Below are 21,303 nucleotides of genomic sequence, written 5' to 3'. Positions count from 1 at the left end.
ACTACAACTACTACTACTACAACTACTACCTACTAGAACAAAACGGCATTCATCGGCTCATTCGCTCATTAGCCTGGCCTCGTTCACAGTGTGCCAAATGTGGGTTAGTGCCATGCATATAGGGTGGCATTCGCAGATCCGTCAAATAGCAGCAGACTGTCTACAGATCCAGTGTATTCTTTCGTTCATCTCATTTATATGTCAACAGCATAAATTCTATATATATAAATCATAAATCAATATACATTTATATATATATATATTTAAGTATTCTAATTTTGTTTATCTATTTATGCATTTTAGAATCAAATAAATAATCTATTTTCCTTTGATGTCTGCTATTAATTCACATTTTAAAGAAAGTCAGTTCAGTTAACAGACATAGAACATGTTTTCTACTCCGAAAACCATTTTGAGCTGACGTTTTTCAATTATTTTTTTTTGTCAATATTAATATTATACTTTCTGCACAGTGAAAAAATCTCTGCATTTTTCTTAGTGTACAACTATTATGTTATGATCTTTGCAAAAAAAAAAAAAAATAAAAATAAAACTAATAATAAAAACCATAAATTGGGGGCAGCAATAAATAAGTTTATCTTCGTGATGATCATTTTGAGGAGCTGCACACATTTTCCGCTGTCCACCCATTAACCTCGTTCTCTCTCCCAGTCCTCGACAGCTGTCTGATGTCTGCAGTCGGCTGTTTGCTTTGTTGTGGTTATGAAATTGCAAACAACAACAGCAGCAGCAGCAGCAGCAGCAGCAGCAGCCACAGTAGACAATAAAATGTAATTGATTTCAAATATTTACTGCACTTTTATACACTTTGGCATTTGGCTGGTTGGCAGTTGTTAGCTCTCGCTTGGGCGATCTGTTCCTGCGCTCTGCCATTTAATTGATTGCCGCTTGATTGCAGAGTCGAGTGGCGATGATAAAGATAAAGATCGCATCGCATCGGATCGTAACGGAACGGAACGGATCGAAATGATGTGGGCTGCCAGGACCTATAGATAGCTAGATGGATAGCACTTTAGACCAGCTACTGGGCCTTGTGGAAACTCATTTGTATGGAAGTGTCAATGTGTAAAAAAGGTGTTGGAAAAACACACACACACACACACACACATGCACACACACAGACACATGCACACACACATAAAATGGCTCAATGAGCGCCTGCCCGCACACAAACAACAACAACAGAAGCGGGGCGCGACAAGGGTCGCACATTGGGCGCCGGCGCGCAGCTCATTGCAGCAACGTCACGTGTGAACAGTTACTTTTTTTCCCAGTCGAAATTTCGTCTCTCTCTGTCGCTGTCGCTGTCACTGTGTCTGTCTGTAGCCTGAGAGAGCAGCGCAATGAGGCGCGCACATGTTTAGCGCCGAAACGCCCTCGCGTTGGCCCCTCAACAGAAATGAACAGAAACAAAAAAAAGGGAAAAGAAGAAGAGGAGAAGAGAAGTAGAGAGGAGAAAAACCCTAGGCGCAGACCCTCGCAGTTACTCTTTCGACTGACTTCAAAATGACTTAGCGATTTTGGTAAATTAAATGTAGCCCATTCCCATTTTTGTTTGTGTACTCCTCGTGCCTCGCTTTGGATTTGCTTTTCGTTGTTTCATTAAACAGTGCCTGCCAAAAGTGTCCGTTGCTCATTGAATTTGCTTCAGATAAGCATGCTCCATGAGATTCTGCCTATTTTGTATATCTTTTGTATGTTGGTTAGTGAATAATTTAATTTGTGTAGAAGTCTATCTAAAGCATGTACTTATCAAACTAATTTTTGAATAATTTCGACGTTTTTTTTTTGTTTTTTTTTTTTTTCAAGATAAACACTAAAATCTTGCATTGGTTTTTGAATTAATTATGTTTTTTGTTGCTCGCCAGTTGAATTTGTGTGATTCATTTGTGACACAAACAGTAATTTATTTATACCATATGCATAAATGTATTGAAGATACCAGATATAGGTGAGTCATTTATGATGAATCAAAATGTTTTCTGCAAAAACAATTCTTGTCAGTTTGACTGTTGAGGAAATGACTAAAACCGTTGGCGATTTGAGTGGGATTAGTTAATTTGCGTAAATGCCATGTGAGATCTCGGCGTTTGGTACTGCAGACAGTTGGCAATCACTGTGCACGTGGTTTTCATTCACGTTTGCCTGACACTGGGCACAGGGGCAGGCAAAGAGTCTGACAGTCGGGCAGGAAGCATGCGCAGCTTCACACGCACAGCACCCACACGCATTAGTGGTACTCACTGTTGCGGCCCGTGCTATCCTGCAGAACGGATGTTGTGCATGTGTTGTTGCCCCTCTTGCGGCTGTCGAAGTCGACTCAGAGTCAGTACACACGACGGTACACTCAACAAAATTCAAAGTATCCTCGATGACACAGAAATCATTTCTGTGTTTCGAATTTTACGAAAAATTCATCTTGCAAATAATTCACAAATACTATCCCTTCAAATAATTGGCAATTTGCAAATGCATTTGCTCTAAAATTTAGTAATAAAAATGAAAAAAAATAGGCTTTTTTTTAAGAAAAAAAATAAGGCTTTCTGTTTCTAATAAATATGAGGCGAGTTGCATTCGAATTTGGATTTTATTTAATTATTGCTTTGGTTTTAGTGTATGCACATGCGAGTACAACAAATTGTTGGAAAAAAAGTAAGTTTATTTTTAACATGATTTTTATTGCAACTGCTGCACGCGACGATCGATCGATGGCGATTTAGAATTCAAAGCGCGATCCGGCTTCAAGCCAGACCAAAGGTTCTTATACATACAGTGTCTCGCAGCTTATTTCGGCAGTGTCTAGCAAAAATTTTAATTGCCTGCCATAAACTAATAATACAATATTTTTCAAAAATTCCAAAGACCTATGGCAGGTACATATATTAACCACCATAATGACTATATGACCCCCATAAACTGGGGTTTTCCCGCCGGCTGGGCCGGGTTATGTAAAAAAGTACCTTAATTTATGGTCACAGCTTATTTTCAACAGTGACATTATGGACACCTGGGTGCCATAAAACCCGGATTTTTTACGTAATGTTGATTATTTTCGGTATAAATAGACCAATCCTTCATAGTCAGTTTAGTTATATCCTGCATCTCGGGTGCAATCAGTCAACAAGGACTATGGGCAAACGGACTACCATTGAACAACGGAATCTCATCCTGGAACACTTAAAGATTGGATATTCACATCGCCAAATAGCTAAAATGGTAAATCTAAGCACCACAACTGTATTCAACATCATTCGACTCTTCGTCGACGAAAATCGGATAGAGGACAAGGGCAGAAATGCACCAAACAAGATTTTCACCGAACAGGAGGAGCGGAGGATCATCAGGAAAATAAGGGAAAATCCCAAGCTATCGGCTCCAAAACTGACTCAACAGGTGCAGGATGAAATGGGGAAAAAGTGCAGTGTGGAAACTGTGCGCCGGGTTCTGCGCAACCATGACTTTAATGCCCAAGTACCACGGAATAAGCCCTTTATAAGCGCCAAAAATAAAGGGACTAGGATGGAATTCGTCAAAACCCACTTGGACAAGGATTTGGAGTTCTGGAACAAATTCATATTTGAAGATGAGCCCAAATTCAACATTTTTGGCTCAGACGGACGGACTTATGTGTGGCGACAGTCCGATACTGAGCTGAATCCCAAAATCCGAAAGGCAACAGTCAAGCACGACGGAGGAAGTGTCATGGTATGGGCATGTATCTCGGAAGCCGGCGTGGGAAATTTGGTGTTTTTTGAAACAACAATGGACAAGAGTGTGTATTTCAATATATTCAAGGAAAATTTACTCCAAAGTGCCAAGAAGCTAGGAATCCGACGTACTTTCCGGTTCTACCACGACAACGACCAGGACAAAAGCCAAGCATAAGTCCGAATTAGTACAGTCCTGGCATATCTGGAACTGCCCCCACACGATAATTCCACAGGCCCAGTCTCCAGACTTAAATGTCATTGAAAATTTGTGGGCTCTGCTGGAAAATAACATCCGGAATCGAAACATATCCAGCAAACAGGATCTCAAGAATGCTCTGCTGGAGGAGTGGAGCAAAATTAGTCCAGAAACGACCCGGAAGCTGGTATCTTCCATGAACAATAGGTTAAGGGGAGTTATTAAGGCTAAAGGATATCATACTAAGTATTAACATCCTTATTTAAGTTTTTATACGCCAAATATGTTACTTTTCTCTAGACTGTTGAAATAAGCTTTGACCTGTATTTTGGATAAGTTTTCAGTTTTTGACTAATTTTAGTTAATTAATTAATATTTTAATGAAAACTGAAGTTTCCTTTTCAAACGTGATATAACATAAAACAAATTGACATTTAAACATTTTGCGTTTGTTTCTTTGTTTAAACTTTATAGCACTTTAAAATTTTTGCTAGACACTGCCGAAATAAGCTGCGAGACACTGTATATTTTATGCCATTCGATTTTCTTTTCTTTCCTCATCTCCTTTGCAGTTCCAGTTAAATTGTTTTTCCTTATGGCTTCGTTTTAAAATGTTCCCTCGATATTTTTGTATACATATGCACGTATGAGTCTATATGTATATACATATATATATATGTATGTCGTTGGCCATGTGTGCGGAAAATTGTTCGATTTGGAATGCATTGTGCGGCTTTTCACGCTTCGATTTCCATGCACGGCCTTGCGGCCCATTTCTGGCTATTGGCCATTTGTAATTGAGACATTGCCCAAGTCCCAAAAAACAAAAAAAACGAAAAAAAACAAAGAAAACAACAACAACAAATAAGATATAGACAATTGAAATAAATTTCCAGACACGCGTGTTTTCACGTTTTGTTTTTTGGCGCCTTTCCCACTGTTCTCTTTTCGCTTTATTCAATTTTCATTCTTTATTCATGATGCTATTCATTCGAATGTTTTTTCTTTTTTTTATAATGCCCCTTTTTTTAATTGAAGCGCATTGATTTTGATTGCTGTTCTGCACTCTGCTCTATAAGGCGCATGTGTGTGTCTCTCTGTGTGTGTGTGAATGTGTGTGTGTGTGTCTGTGTGTGTCTCTCTGTGTGTGTGTGTGTGTGGTTTGTGTGTTTATGGTTTCGGTTCATTGCACACACAACTCTGACGCGTGCTGCTTAATTTGAAAATTGCGCCAGCCACGTTCTTTTGTGCCTTTGCAATTTGCTATTTGCGAAAGTTGCCTATTTTAAAGCGATTTCCATATACCTATGTAATTAATAATAAATTATTAAAAATATTTGGATTCCATTTGGATTTAAATTATTCATGTTTTCATAATAAATTGCCAAATTTGATTATATTTTAAGTCGACTTTGAGTTTATATTTTTATGTATGATTGATTAATGTAGATTAATGCAATAAAAAAAATGGTTGCAAATTTTATAAATTTTTTTCTTATATATCGGATTTATTAGAAATTTATTACTATATATATTATATTATAATAATAAAAAAAATGCTTTTTAAGATTTTTTTTCTGTATATACAAAGTATATCTAAAAATTAGCAAAACGTACTCATTTTCAGGACGATTTTTCTACATTTTATGGGTATTCGTTTTTTGTGTATATTAGATAAAGTATATATATATATATATATTTTAGTATAGAACTTTAGTCATTGTTTATTTTTTGAGAACTGAAAAATGTAATGTTGATAAGTGCCAGCTTTTTTTCTTCGAATGATTAAATATTGGAAAGTTTGGCTAATTTTTTGGAGACTTTATCAGCAGCTGAGTCATATTTTTCTTATTTTCTTTCGCATCCATTCGCATTCTCTTTCGAAATTATGCATTTAATTTCTTTAATTTATTGGCGAAATTGTATGGGCATTTTTGGAACTTATTCATTCATTTTGTGGAACGAAATGCAGATGGAAGAATTCAACTTGAGACGGAGAGTGGAACGTGACGTGTGCGCGGTGGGAGTCTGCTGAGAGATAGAGATAGAGAGAGAGGGAGAGAGGGAGAACCTGTTTGCTCTCTTTGCGCCTTGTTATGTTAATTGTTATTAATTATACATTTTATATGCATACAACGAGAATGATGACGGAATCGATCGACTATGATGTCAGCACTTTACAGCCATATATTGTATAGACAACCAGAAAAACGAATAATTCTCGTAAAGCTGGTGTATTTCATTTGGGTTGCGTGATAAGATCAAAATTTTAAATGCTTACACTAGCTAACAGACACATTCCAGTTGAACCTTGAACCGCTGGACTGGGACTGGTTTTGAAACTATTTTCAAATTGTGTGCGAATCATAAACGAACACAGTAATTGACCTAGACTTGGACAATTGAGAGCGATATTCAGAAAACTATGAAAGCTATTCCATATCGAAGTTGAAATAGACTTCCATCAGATTTCAAATATACAAAATATTGAATTAAAACGATGCTGAAAATGCCACAAGTTGAATTTCGCTCAAGTATTAAATTTAGATGTTCAAAGCATTTAAGTGAAATTGAAAGACTGGTTTTTGGTCGAGGGCTTCCGCAGTTTTGGTGCCACTAAAGGTGGTTGCCCAATACCATCAGATGCATTGTGTGCACCCTCGACGGTAAGGAGTTCTTCGTTCTTCGTTCTTGGTGCTCTGTTCTCTGTTCTCTGTTCTCCCTTTGCCCTGGGTTATTGTAGTATATACAGTAATAGTAGTACATCATGGCACGCACATTGACAGCTGTCATTAGCATTCATTGCGGAAGCGCGGCAAAAATCCATTGAAGGGTCTGTGGCACTCGGCTGCTGGGGTGCAGTAAATGGGCCTTCATTAAAATTGAAAATAATAAAACGGAAAATAAATATAAGCAATGAACAACTGGCGGCCGCAAACGGCAAATCAAACACTTGAAAGTTGATTAAAAACGGCCCTGCTACTTCTTCAGCTACTGCTGCCACCATCCCTGCCCCTGCCCCTGCCCATGCCCATGCCTTTGCCACTAGCACTGCCACTGCCATTGCCACTGCCGCCCCACACTACCGCTGCCCACATGCAACAATTTGACGTTTGACTAAAGTAAAATCAGCACAGATGCGTGCAACATGAAAACGGCGGGCTTAAACTCTCAATGAATGATGTTGCTCTCAATCAAAGTGAATGCAAAGTGAATAAAGTCTGGCAAATGGAACTCGGAATGGGGTATTCAAGTGTTGATATAGGTCAGTTGCTTTGATCTTTTCTACCTAATCACAGAGCTTGCCACATTCTAGAGAAACCACAGAGTATTGTGGAATATGTGGAAATGTCTGCAAAACGAGCCAGAAACTTTCATTATAAATGTATACACTTAAGACTTGAGAGAAAACTGATTTGAAATATGAAATGTTCAAGACTTAGATGCAATGCAGTTGATTTTACATTCGATTTTGAAAATCTTTAATCCATAATATTATTCTCAATTGCAGATTGATTGTGGGTGCGCCCAAATTCGATACATCCACCTATCAGGAGCGCATTAAGGAGGCTGGCGCCGTCTTCAAGTGTACGATGAATGATGATGACTGCCAGTTGGTGGCATTCGATTCCAAAGGTAAGCGAATAATAATAAGTCAACCCAATTGAACTCTCGGCTTGGGAAATGGGTTTGGCGCCATTGAAGGGCCCAAAGCGCAATCTTCACGTTACAGTCTCCCAGTCGCCCAGTCGCCCAGTCTCCCAGTGTCGAACACAGTCTCAGTCTCAGTCTCAGTCTCAGCATTAGTCTCAGTGGCTTTGTGTTGGCGCCAGTGACAAAAGCGCCAAATGCAATTAGTTATTTATGGCTCACACGCATGCGCAGCGGTTTTTAGTATGCAAAATGCGAGAATTGCGAAAATGCAAAGCAGCAAATGCGGCAGAAGCAGCAGAAATTGCATAAAATTACGCACGGCTGCCGTTTATTATTTTTAGAGGTTTTCCTTCTTTTTTGTTGTTGTTGTTGTTTCTTGTCATTTCACCGGGCATGAACTTCCTTAAGCGCAAACGGAAATGATAAACAGGCGGCCTCTAAAATAAACAGTCGCCCATTTTCAAGGTCCTCCCCAACCAACCAACCCGCCCAGCATATCCATCATCCTACCAACTAAACTAAACTGTAGCCACAGTGAGGCTTGTCTCCCCTCGTCTCCCCGATATGCAGCCAACGGATGCGCAAATAAAAATTATTCGCCCCGTCGACGATGACGATGTCGATGTCGATGTCGATGTGAATGTGCATGTTAATGTTAATGTTAATGCTGATGATGGCAATGTGAATGCAATGGAGTCTCACTCAAGTGGTGTGCTGCCGAGTGTTGGTGTGATGTGGTGTTGAGTCCATCTTGGCGTGCCTTCCTATAAAACAGACGAACTTCTCCTCAACGAACTTCAAGACAATCGATTGCATTTTTTTTTTCGTTGGGTCATACTTGCTATTAAGCAATATGAAAAATAATTGCTACAATGCTAACCTATGTGGGAGAAATCGAAAGAATTAAATAAAAAGTTATGCAACATCAAGAGGAAGTCTTAGAAATTAATGTACAAAGTATAAATTAATTGATCAATGCTTGAAGATAACTTCGAAAGAAATAAAAATTTCAGAAATTTGAGTTCCTGAATCCAACCTTAAAACTATATATATTTTAAATAACTATAACAACAGTAAGATTTGTTGTAGATACGTTAGTCAAATTGAAGTTAGACTGTTCAATCAAAGAAGTGGTTCGCTTTATTTAAGCTTGACTGTAAGCTTAAGTTTTTTTGCCCGTTAAATGTTGGTGGCATACGGCAGGCGTTACCTGTCGACAATGTGCTGGGCATCTGAGATGCCCAGCCATAAATATGCAATTTGATTTTGCGGCTGCTGCCTGCAACTGGCTGGCAACACCTCAAAAATCAAATTGCTGACGCGTGCTCAGGCCCGGAAAGCAAAGGATTGCGAACTGGGAACCGGGGCAAGAGGCAACTGAAACTGGTCACTGGGGTGTTGATGGGCAAGTCCCGAGTGAGATCCATAAATTGATCGGCTAAGTGCCTGGGTTAGTTTAGTAATGCTACTCTTATGCATAGCGCCAAGCCTTTATCAACAAAATGTTTAAATGCTCGTCTCAACTCTTATATCGTATGCTTGCTACAAAAAACAACAAAAAATATATATAACCAAAAGGAGTCAACAGGTGCTTCATTCAGCTCGCAGGTTGGTTCGCTCATCCATTAGAGATCATGCACACACACACGCACACACACTGGCATAACTAGAAATTAGTCAATGATATATTTAAACAAAATGCATCTGATTCATGGCAAAAATGATTACTCATCTTAATTGTAAATAATCAACTACTCATTGCCGCAAGCGTAATTGCTGAAGTCACCAAGCAAAATGATTTAATCTTTATAATATTTTTGTCAAATTTTTAGTCAATTTTTTTGTCGATTTGTCTCGATGTGTCACAGGCCTGCAGAAGAGATTAGATTTTAATTTGTGTTCGAGATGATTTAGTTTTCGACTATTGTACAATAACATTTAATTGTTATAATTGTTTTTATTGATTTCTTAAATACAAATTTGTGTTTTCAAAATGTTTTGAATTTACTCTTGTGACAGCAATATATATATATATTTGATATTTCTATATCATATTTATTTTATTTATATATTTTATATTTATACTCGTATCTCATTTGAATATATATTGTCGCATCGCACCCCGAAAATGTTTGTTGAGTGTCCCTTTTATTTTCATATTTCATTTGTATATTCAATTAGTAATGGTTCAATCATAATCATACCTATATATATATACTATATACTATATTCCTGCTTCCATTAAATACACACTTCAAGCGACATTTAATGTCCTTGTCATCATTTTGCAATTATTTGTAGCAATTTGTGTGTCCCTCATTCAACCGCACTTCAATCAAATTATGTGTATGTGTCTGTGTATGTGTGTTGGTACTTCAATCATCAGTACAGCACCCTGTAAGCAATTTTCACGTGTATTATTTCGCTAAAGGCCGCACATCCCTCAGAGACCCTCGCAGGCCCTCAGAATGTTTATACCGTAATAAATCATTGCCAAACATCAACGGAAGTGGCCATTATGCCGTTATTTGCCAAGTGTCTTGTTTAGCGCAACTTAATTAGTTTGCTTTTATTTTTTTCATTTTTTAATTTTTTCTTTTTTGCCTTTTTGCTTTTCTTGTTTTCATTTTCTTGGTCTTCGCTTCCACTTTAAAATACATCTGTATCAATTTCAGCAAATTTTTCATTTCCGTCGTCGGTTATTTTTTTTTTTTTTTTTTTGTCTCTCCCTCTTTCTGTTAAATGTGCGACGCTTATGAATTAAAAGCACCCGATTTTTGTTTTTTTCTTCTGATGATTTTGCAAGCTGAAAACTATCTACTGATTGGGTCCGAACTATATCTAATTTGCTCTCCATCCATTTCTAGGTAACAATCGCAATACATATGGCCAAATCATCGAACGCAAGTCATTTCAGTGGCTTGGTGCCACTGTGGCCACCGGACGGGACAGCGACTTGGTTGTGGTGAGTATCTCTCCAAAAAAAAAAAAATATTGTGTGCAGCACTCGTATTTTCGCAAAATATTATATTGAAAATGCCAACAACAAAAATGACCAAACACTTTTAAAATGTCTGCCATTGATCAAATTATGCCAAGGTGGACTCCTTATATGTATATATCTATATACTCGTGCCGAGCTGGAAGGATTCTTCATTGAAAGTCGTTCAACTTTCTAGTCGCTTACAATTTATTTATGTTTGCCGCTTATTAAAAATCCACTTCTCACATTTTAATCTTCGTCGGTAAGGTTTCATTAACTAAATTCTGTAGCTTCAAGGCTTCATCAGCAACTGGCGGACTGATGAGTTGCTAAGTATTCATCGTTCTAGAGCAAGTAGGACAATGCCCTGAAGTCCTTTACAGTTGTAATGATAGTAACTTTTATACACTTGATTTGCTTGTGACGCAATAGGGTTTTCCCATCTGTCCAAACAATACTAATGTAATTTGAAAAGTTCCACAATTTTATTGAAAACTTGTAAATTAACTTCATATAATCCCCATCAAGTGGACAAGAAAACTGGGAAAGTTGTCAATAAAATGAAATAGATCTGTACTTCACTGACACTGACAGTTTCCTCTAAATACATTTTAAAGGGCCGAGCTTAATTCGTAGTTTCTTAGTGAATGATTATGTAGACCTAGTTCTTAACTGGGAACCATTTGAATAATATAAATTGGATAATCAACCCACATCCAAATTGCATTATTTATCGCTTGGCAATGTTGTAAAACCAAAGATTAATGTGGCAACAAAACCGAGACTTTTATTTTCAACGACGACCGCCCAGTCAGCCAACCAACCAACTGACTGACAGACAGACTGACTGACTGACTGACCCACCAGCACACCTCTGGGTCTCTGACACCGTTCAGTCCGGTGATTGTCTGATTTTAGTGTGCATTGATGTCATCATCGCAGAACGCGATTGCTTGTCAAATGGGCAACAGCACATCCCAGGGGCTCATTGAAAGTGCAAGCGCAGCCCAGCCGGCACAGACCAGCCCAGACCGGACTGGGCCAAGAGATGCCATCAGAGCAGGTGGGCGTCAAGCTCAAGCTCAAACTCAAACTCAATCTGAAATTGAAAACTATTAGCTTGAAAGAAAAATCCGAAATGACATTTTTTATGACAATGCCGTAAGCCAGTTTCGTTTTTTTTTTTTATGTCAACTGCGGTGGGTGTGCAATGCCGTTATACTAATGCACACACATGTGTGTCTGTGTGTGTGTGTGTGTGTGTGCATACTATATCCATCCATCTATGTTTTTGTTTATGTTTATTATTGCTGTAGCTTTAGATACTCTTATACCCTGCACACATCAAAATCGGGTATTTTTTAAAATTATTTTACAACAATTTTGTTGCTTTTTTCTTTTAACTTTAATAACAATGCCAAAGAATTTGTATTTGTGAAGTGAAAGTGAAAGTCATCATCAAATTCTTTAACAATTGCTCCAAAATTTCTTGAAAATAATAATGATTTATGCTAATAATACGAAAATGGCAAATATCGATTAACTTGTTGGCTTATTATAGCCACAAGAATGTCTGCAGAGCAGATGGTTTAGTTTAGTTTCGGATATGGAGTATCTTGTAGTCGAGCACACTTCAAAAAGAGCTATCATATTTGTTATGATTTGATGTAAGGTCTTAGCGACAACAATTGGAGCAACAAGACAGTTAAAGCAATATTCTGAATGCGTTTTGAATTTGATTTAAAAGCGTGTTTCTGTTGTTGTTGTCATCTTTGTGGTCGCTTTGAACGTGGTCGTTTCTTGGATTGCGTCAAGTAAACCACACTCGCGCACACACACACACACACACACACACACACACACACACACACACACACACACACACACACGCAGAGTGGCAGTTAGCAAGTATTATACACTGTGCGCTGTTTAAGGTGCGCCACAGTCGCAACTTTGGTTAATTGCGTTGGCGTTGCTGGCCAAGCCAACAAACTTAAAGATATGGCCACGGCTAAGCCACCCACCTAACTGGCCAAGAGAATGAAAGAGAGAGACAGCGAGAGAGAACGAGGGAGAAGCGACCGAGGCAACATTTGATTTTCACTTTAGTTCTCAATTAACTTTGATTTGGCCCATTTGATTTGGCAAGCATACCAAGAGCCGTTAACATTGATGGCCCCGCCACGGAGCCCATTGTTACAGTTACTGGTTGCTTTGGTCTGGTCTGGTCTTGTTTTTGTGATTGTTGTTGTTGTTGTTGTTGTTGCAGTTAACTTTTTGTTAGCCATCCATGTCCATGTCCATGTCCATGTCCAGGTCACTTCCGCCACGCGCGCACCCAGTGCCGACCTGGCCTTCAAATGGCCATTAACAGGCCATCGATTTATGTTTGCACCAAGTGGGCAACGGGACCTGAACTACATCATCATCAAAATCACTCACAACAACAAAGCATTGTGCAACATTTGGGGGCATATTGAAGTGAGCTGATTGCTAAATTCGATTACCTGCTCGCTGCATACTAAAATCGAATTTCGTCGAAGTCGTTCGAGAATTCGAAAGATATTTCAAAGAATTTTTGGCCAATATCATTTTTTTAAATCAACCTCAACTTAATGAAAGGTTATTGCTATTTATTATTAGTCAGCAGTATGATTTTTTGATCTGCAAATATATATTTATATAGATAGATGCTTGCTTAAGAAGTATAATAAATTATTTTTTAATTGTATTGTGTTTTTACTATCAACTATTAAAATCGATAAATGAAAATCACAAAAATTAAAAATAAAATCAAAGTTGAAATTAAGAAATAAATGCAAAAGAAAATTACAACTAAATAATACCAATAATAAGAACTATCCTCTCTCCGTGAAACCTTAAGTCTGCTATAAGACTGAATAAGTTATTTGAGAGACTTGCAGATATAAATAGTTCCCCATTAAGCTCGTAAAAAGTTTTGAGCAAAATTATTGTTTTGTTTTCTGAGCATTTGTTCGATGCACATAAAATTTGAAAAATTCATTTCTACGAAATATCCGATTAATTGGACAAGCCTCATATGTTTTATTGATGGCAATTCCATTTGGTATATCGCCCAGTTTGGAGGTTGGCCATGAAAATGAACAGTTTGTTTTTGTGTGTGTTGTTGTTGTTGTGTGAACTGATGAATGGGAGTCATCTGAGCTAAATGCGTTGCAAGGTGAACCCGATCGACAATTGGCGATTGGATGGTGTTGTTGGGAGTGGTACGTTATACGTTGTACATGGTAAGCTGTACGTTCTGTGAGTGGATTGTGGCAGTTTTGCCCTGGGGCTCTGTGGCTCTGTGGCTTTGGGGCTTTGGGGCATGTGCCGCATGTCGTGCGGTCTCGTTTCATTTTTGTTTGTTGTTGCCATTGCGACATGATCATCGACACGATCTGTGAAATTGCCAGCGCTATTGAACTCAAATATGGCCGGGCAGACTGGCAGGCAGCCAGGCAGCCAGGCAGCCGGGCAGCCGTGGCAGCCAGGCAGCGCACAGGCCACGGATCGGGGCTCTCCGATCTGTGGCGATCCTTGCGAAAATTTTGCATTCGCAATGATAACGTCTGCATGTCGACCATGTCAAACGTGTTGACTTTTGACTTTTGCTGTTTGTTGTTGTGTGTGGCACCCAACAACGTGCAACGGCGGCGGCTCCGTTCTCTGTGCGCGTCTACGAAAGTGCAGTTTAATGTCTCAAAAATTTATCGCTGGCATTTCGGTATGCGCTCTGTGCCCAACATGGGCACAAACATACCCACAGACAAAGATGCAAAACAAAAAAACCAAAAACAAAAAAACAAAAATGAAGAAAATAAATAATAATAATACATAATATGAAAACTATTTAAAAATAATAGTATGCATGAAAGCACCGTTAAGGAGTGCTTCAAATGTAGCCAGACTAAGCATTTTTAGTCATGCTTCAAGTTGAACTTAAGATCCCTGAGACCTCTATATTGATTTGTATGTATGTACCTACAGATCACAAGATTGTGTATGAATATACATAAATACGTTTGAATTTATGCAATAATTTTAATTTATTTGAATTAAAATATTTTGCTGACTAGTTGAATTATTTTGTGAACATCAAAATCTAATTGGCATAAAATTTTATCTTAAAAATCACAAATTGTCTCTGGCCGCTCAAAGATTGTTAATTTGGGCGAGCTTATTTCAATTTAGTTTAGAAACTATAATTGTAGCAGAGCTTTAGCGAAAAATAAAACGTGGCAACAAGTCAGCTCTTAGGCAAGTTCGGCAAACTCGCTTGTCTCTTTGGGGCCCAGCTGCCGATCATCATTTTGACTGCAGGCAATTTGCATATCTAAATATCTTACCGCGAAAACCACAAGTCGCTGGCAAACTGGAGTCAATTCTCTCATGGATGTTGCACTGAATGCGACTCTGATAATAAAGTTTTTAATAGGAAAATGCTATTAACTTATTGGTCGCGCGCGGTGGGCCCTGGTCAATTGGGGGCCGAAGCTGCATTGCCTGGACGATGAAACTGCTGCTGCTGCTGCTGCTGCTGCTGTTGCACATTATGAATTCAATTGAATTGTTCAATGGCCTGGACCTGGACCTGGACCTGGACCTGGACCTGGACCTGGGCCTACGGCAAACTTTTTGATTGTCTTTATTTTGATTTTATGGACGCTCTGAGTGCACCTGAGGCGCTCCAAAGAGCGATATGAATGCGACTATGCAGATATTTTGTGACAGGGCTGCAACGAAACGGAACTCACCTGAACTTAAAAACATATATATGATTCCTAAGCAATAATACTGCTTCAGTAACAACAGTGGGGAAATCTTGGCATTCGATATCGTCGAGAGACATTCTCTTAACCCAAATTTCCTCAAATTACTCAAGTCAGAGTTTGTAAAAAATGTTAATTGAGTGTGATGGCAAAATGACTTATGGAATATGTGCTTTAAGAGATAATCTATTTGAATTTGTATGAATGTGCTTCATAAGTGTTAAGCAAACACAAAATGTTTACTCTGGTTTTCGACAATGTTTTTGTTTTGGTTCTTGGCAGATGATTGCTTGGCTGAGTTCAACGGGTGCAGCAAAATTCAAGATAAAAAAGCTGAAGGGTTGAATACATAATTGTGTAAATAATGAAAATATTGTGCAAATGCACAAATGCTTTTCGTATTGCAGACATAAACATTTCATAAGATTGTGGGATGTGGGATATGGGATGTGTGTGTGTGTGTGTGTCCCTGGTCTAGAGACGGGTGTGCTGTGATTTTGGAGTCGCCGCTTGCATAATGTGAGCGAATAGATATTGTGATTCAATGGGTATTTGAATGAGTTGGGCGTGTCTTCAGCAGAGCACCAGACTTGGAGCTGCAATGATGTGATCAGCATGCATTTTTGGCGATTGCGCGTCATTTCGGAGTTGATGTCAGAGTCAGAGGTGTGTGCGCGGCATGAAACTGGCATAGAGTCGAGTCGACTCGAGTCGAGTTGAGTGGTGTGGCGTGGCGTGCAGTGAAGGGGGGACTGGGAAGGGGGTAGCGTGCAGCAGGAGCAAGTCAATAGAGCTGCTGGCTTTGCGGTCCTGCCACTGGCAATGCCATAAAAGGCACAATATGTATAAATTTGTAAAAGTAATTGCAGGCATATGTGCCACAGAGCAAGCATCAAACAATGCCAGTCCGATCTGAGCCGGGCCGGGCCGGGCCGGGCCGGGCCAACTGCATGCCAGCCATATTTGGCATGGGCCATAGGCCCAAGTATTGCCGTCTGTTGAGCAGCGCCGGCAGCGTGCGTGTTTTATGTCCAACTGCCAGCCATTTATACATTATAAAACTATATGTACGTTTGTACATTTATCCAAACAGACAGACAAGCCAATGAAGATGGAGACGCAGCTCCAGGGTCGAGCCATGCCATACCATCCATGCACCATCCGTCCACAGAGAGAACAAAAGTATTAACAGTACTCAAAATGCACAATTCCGATTAATAAAGTATTTTTACCATTGCAGTAGTCTAAAATTTGTCGTATTGAATTCTTTAAGACGCATTCAAGAGTTCAATTCTTCATTTCTAGCTTTGTGCACCAATTCCACAAAAAAAAACGTATTTTATATGCTACAAAAATCAGACAAATAATTTATTCAATAAATATTTGAACTACAAAAAACTTTTGCTTACCAGATGTGCGTAAATGATGCGAAAGCAAGAAAAGTTGCTGAGATTTCTTGAGAACATTGTGGATTTGATTCTCGGTTACTTACTCATCAATTTGGTATATCATTCGTTTTTTTTTTATATTTTTTCTACGTGTACCGCACCGCACTGAACCGTTCCGTTTCGTTCCGTACCGCTCATGCCTCATCTCGTAATTCGCCTTGGCCATTTTTGGTGTTCTGCATTTCATGATCTGTTGGATGCTGCCATTGTTTCGCATTGTTACAACTTCACAATGAGGCATTTGCTGTTGTGTCGTCTCCAAAAGTTAAATAATTCTCATCTTCTCTCTTTCTCTCTCTCTCTCTCTCTCTTTCTATGTGTTTTACAGGCCTGCGCACCGCGCTACGTATACCACTCGATGACGCCATCGTTGTCGCTGCGCTATGATCCGGTCGGCACCTGCTTCACCTCGCACAACTTCAAGCAGTTCTATGAGATATCGCCGTGTCGCACAAGTAAGTGGGTCGCCCAGAATTAGACCAGTACTGGTTTCCCTTCACCTTCCCCTGCCCCTGCCCCTGCTCCTCCCCCAACAGTCTTTCTCCACGGTCGAAAATCAGCAGCACTTCATGTGATTTGCAGTAATTTGACCAGGGAATCCCTTTAAACGCAAAATCACACAAGCAACAAGAAACAACAAGGAAAGTGATTACCACATACATATATAGGTATTAAGCCAGGGCCAGGTCAAAGCATGGGTGTCAGATAACCATTAAGGAGCGCATTTCGTGTTCATCTCTTCTGATATTCAGCAAGTGTTCCAATATATCACAATAATTTCAATTGATTTTAACTAAAATGAATCAAATTTACAACAAACAAGCTAACGTACATGATTCATTTGAATACTTATCCAGAATCGCTTTCAAGAGAGAGATAAAAAATATTACATTCAAAATTGTTGCCATAAAAACTTTTCTTTGATCCAATGCAATAAAACACTAAAAGTTTATCAAATGTCAATTTATTTCTCTATACGATTTTGATTCTTTCTTCATGAAGTGTGAACACATTTTCCATATATATATATATATATATATATAGATCTTAATGTCAGACTGATCAGTCTGCTGCGATTTTCCTAGGAAAACAAAAAATGTCTTATAGAGCAGAATGGAAATCAACAATTGATCTTATTGTTGTTAATGTCACTGACAGCTTTAATTCCCTAAGCCCAATTCAGTAAAGCCCAATTGTATCTGAAGAGATTGTTTATGTATGTAATATGCTATTGACAGAGTCTTCAAATCATCGCCATGTTCTTTTTTTATTATTCCTAGCATATTCGAGTAGGCTGCACGGGCACATGAGAAAAGATTTATGGCTCATAACAGACTGTGACTTGAAACAAATATGTGTATACCCTAAACTAAAACATGTCTATTAGTGTATTTTAATGCCGTGAAAGTGCCAACAAAATATTTTATATGTGATGCTCATATAGGAAAGCATGCTGAACTGCATTACGTATGATATTTTTGGTAAATTCGGAACTGGCTGCCAATTTGTTTGCTTAGTCATATGTAGCGTCTATATATGCAGAGGTAAACGTATATATATAAATACATATATATATGTATAGATATGTATATATAGCATATGTATGCCCCCACATATAGCTGGACATGTAGACACATATGGCACGACCACGAGATTATTTTTAGCATTGACAGCAGATGCAGAGCATATATATATATATATATATATCTATATATATATATATAGACTTTCATCGCGTAGACGATATGTATATAGAGGCTGTACATATATACACACATTTATACATGTGTAGCTTTAATCTATGATTCAGTTAATTAAGAACCAACTGATCAACTTTTGGATATCTATGAAAAATATGTGTTTCTTATACACATGAAGGCTTATTAAAATCAATTACAAAAGCTATTTATTATTTTGATTTATCTCTTTCAATATAGAAGGCATAATTTTTACTATTGAAATCGGTAGTTTTGATTGTATTTTAATAATAATATCTGTTTTTTACCCATCACGAGTGTCTATTTTTTTTTTTTTAACTACATGACATGTTTTAAGTGATCTAGGGATTTTTAAGAGATGAAACATTTTAATTTGATCGAAATTAAGTTAGTTCAATTGCCATTTTTAAGAGCTGGAACATTTTAATTTGATCGAAATTAAGTTAGTTCAATTGACATTGCTTTAACTAATTTAATAATTAAGTTGATGCTATTTCAGTAATTGCTCCCACAGAGAAATATATATTCGTCTATAGTGTTTGAGTTCATATTATTCATTAAACATTAACTACACATAAACAATTCAACCGGAAAGAGCTTGATTAGAGCCTATTTAGTTTTATTTAAAGATGCTATTAAGATTAGATCTATGTTTTTGGCTCTAATATGATAGACGAAAGAGAAAATACGTGTTAGAAATGATTATGTTAGCTGGTTCCCTCTCCGGGACCACAATCAACATTTGGATTAAAGAAATATTTGCCAATTGAAGAACGAGGCAATATGCCATGTTACAGAGTGTAATGGAAAAAAATACGATATTCGAAATGTGGTCGATGTGGAAGCGATGAGAAGCTATTTCTGTGCGTATCGAAACGATTGCTCAATTGCTGTTGCCTCTGATCGAACCAAGGCCAATTTAATAATTCTAAGCGCATTGCCCGGCGCTGACTGATTCCCATTGATGTGTTTGTTGTTGTTGTTGCTGTTGTTGTTGCTGTTGTTGTTGCTGTTGCTGTTGCGTTATTAATGTTGTCATTTCTACAGTTGGTGCTGTTTTTGTTGTTGTTGTTCTTGTTGTTGTGCAATGATTAGCAGCAGCGGCAACAGCTACTCATCACATGACAGTTGGGCTAGCACATTCCGACATCACTGAAAGCAATAAATACCAACTTAACGCACAAAATACCAAACTAATAGTTAAGACGAATAAAGAAAAAAATACAACAAAAAAACAACAAAAAAAAAATAAATAAATACAGGAGAAAAAAGCTGAATAATTGAGGAGGAGGCAAAAAAAAAAAAAAAAGGGGCAGACATTCAAACAAACAGGCGGCAGCAACACAGCAAGCGGACCAAGAGAGCCACAATTGTTGAGAGCTGATTTGGTGTCCAAGTGTGATTCGAAAACCAAACCCATGTCCGAGCTGAGCCGGTGTCCAAGTCCAAGTCCGAGTTGGAGTTGAAGTTGAAGTTGGAGTTTGAGTTTTGAGTGCGATTCCGATACGACTTCTGGTGCCCTTGCGCGCAGACTAATTGTAATTCAAGACGGGGGCGATTTTATTATGGGAATTACTACAACTGCACAACGCACAATGCACACAGGCCCATGTTGCTGTCTCTCTATGCGTGTGTGTGTGTGTGTGTGTGTGTGTGTGTGTGTCTATGTGTGTGTATGTGTGAGTTGGTTTGTGTCAACGGTGTGCCTTAAAAGTTGACTTATGAGAGAAGGTTGCTGTGCCGTGGACAACAGCAACAAACACGGCAGCAACATGCTGATGTTGCTGTTGTTGTTCCTTTTTCTGTTGTTGCTGTCGTTGTTGTTGTTGTTCTCGCTGAACGTTCAAATTGAAACACTTCGGAGACAAATTGTTATCGTTTAATTTGATCAAACGCACGATCTGGCTGTTGATTTTGTGCTCAGCTGCAAAAAAAAAAGAGGAAAGAAGCAGGAATAAAAAACAAGTTGCTGTTGTTGCAGCTATTGCTGCCGCTGCTGTCGCTGCTGCTGCTGTTGTTGTTGCCGCGAGCATTGCGTGATTTTTATTTGGTAGCAAACATTCGCGGACAGTTGGTCGGACAAAAGCACAAACAAAAAGACAGCCAACCAAAGGATGTGGAGCTTGTGGTCACCAGGTTGTAGTTTGCTTTTGCCTTTTTTCTCTTTACTTGTTGTTGCTGTTGTTGTTGTTTGTGTTGTTGTTGTTGTTCTTGTTGCTGCTGCTGCTGCTGTGGCCTTTGGCTTGGGCCTGTCGTCTGCAGGCTTTTGTTTGGTGATCTGCCGCTGTAGTTTATTGTATTTTCATTTCAACGTCCATCGTCTGGCAGTTGGCAGTTGCCCCAGCTCTAAACTCTCAGCTTTTTTTTCTTTTTTTTTTTTTTTGCCCCTAAGGCGCGAGCGCGCTCTAATCCTTTTATGTTGTTGGTTGTTGTCCGTTTGAATGTTTGCCCCATCGCCTGACAAATCACTGGCGCAATTTATTGCATTGCTCTGGTAATTATTTGCAATTTATTGCCCCTCCCTGCCGCTCCCTGCCCCCCCCCCCCCCACAACTACATTTTTCTGATACAATTTCAATCCATACAGGCATAGTAAGCATTTGCCTTCAAAATGAAAAAAAAATGAACTCAAACTGTAACTCTTTATTTTGTTGCTTTCCCCACTCTTTGCAGATCATTGGGGATATCATCGACAGGGCTCGTGTCAGGCTGGCTTCAGTGCGGCTGTCAACAGTGTAAGTATCATTTAACAGAGTACATTAGCTATTGTCATCTGTTTG

General features: G+C 38.6%; 1 protein-coding gene across 1 annotated transcript in view; it reads left to right on the top strand.

Annotated features, from left to right (window-relative positions):
• The window catches only part of LOC6565331 (integrin alpha-PS2), a 35,593-nt gene that overhangs the window by 4,983 nt on the left and 9,307 nt on the right, over positions 1-21,303 (top strand). Inside the window, exons 2-4 of the mRNA XM_043216069.1 lie at positions 7,439-7,563; positions 10,449-10,546; positions 17,134-17,260. Coding sequence (XP_043072004.1) covers positions 7,439-7,563; positions 10,449-10,546; positions 17,134-17,260 — 350 coding nt within the window. The remainder of the gene's footprint in view (positions 1-7,438; positions 7,564-10,448; positions 10,547-17,133; positions 17,261-21,303) is intronic.

This window comes from Drosophila grimshawi, unplaced genomic scaffold (assembly GCF_018153295.1).
Source record: "Drosophila grimshawi isolate 15287-2541.00 unplaced genomic scaffold, ASM1815329v1 contig_848, whole genome shotgun sequence".
Lineage (NCBI taxonomy): Eukaryota > Metazoa > Arthropoda > Insecta > Diptera > Drosophilidae > Drosophila > Drosophila grimshawi.
Note: the sequence above shows the minus strand (reverse complement) of the source record. Positions and strands in the feature narration are given on the sequence as shown.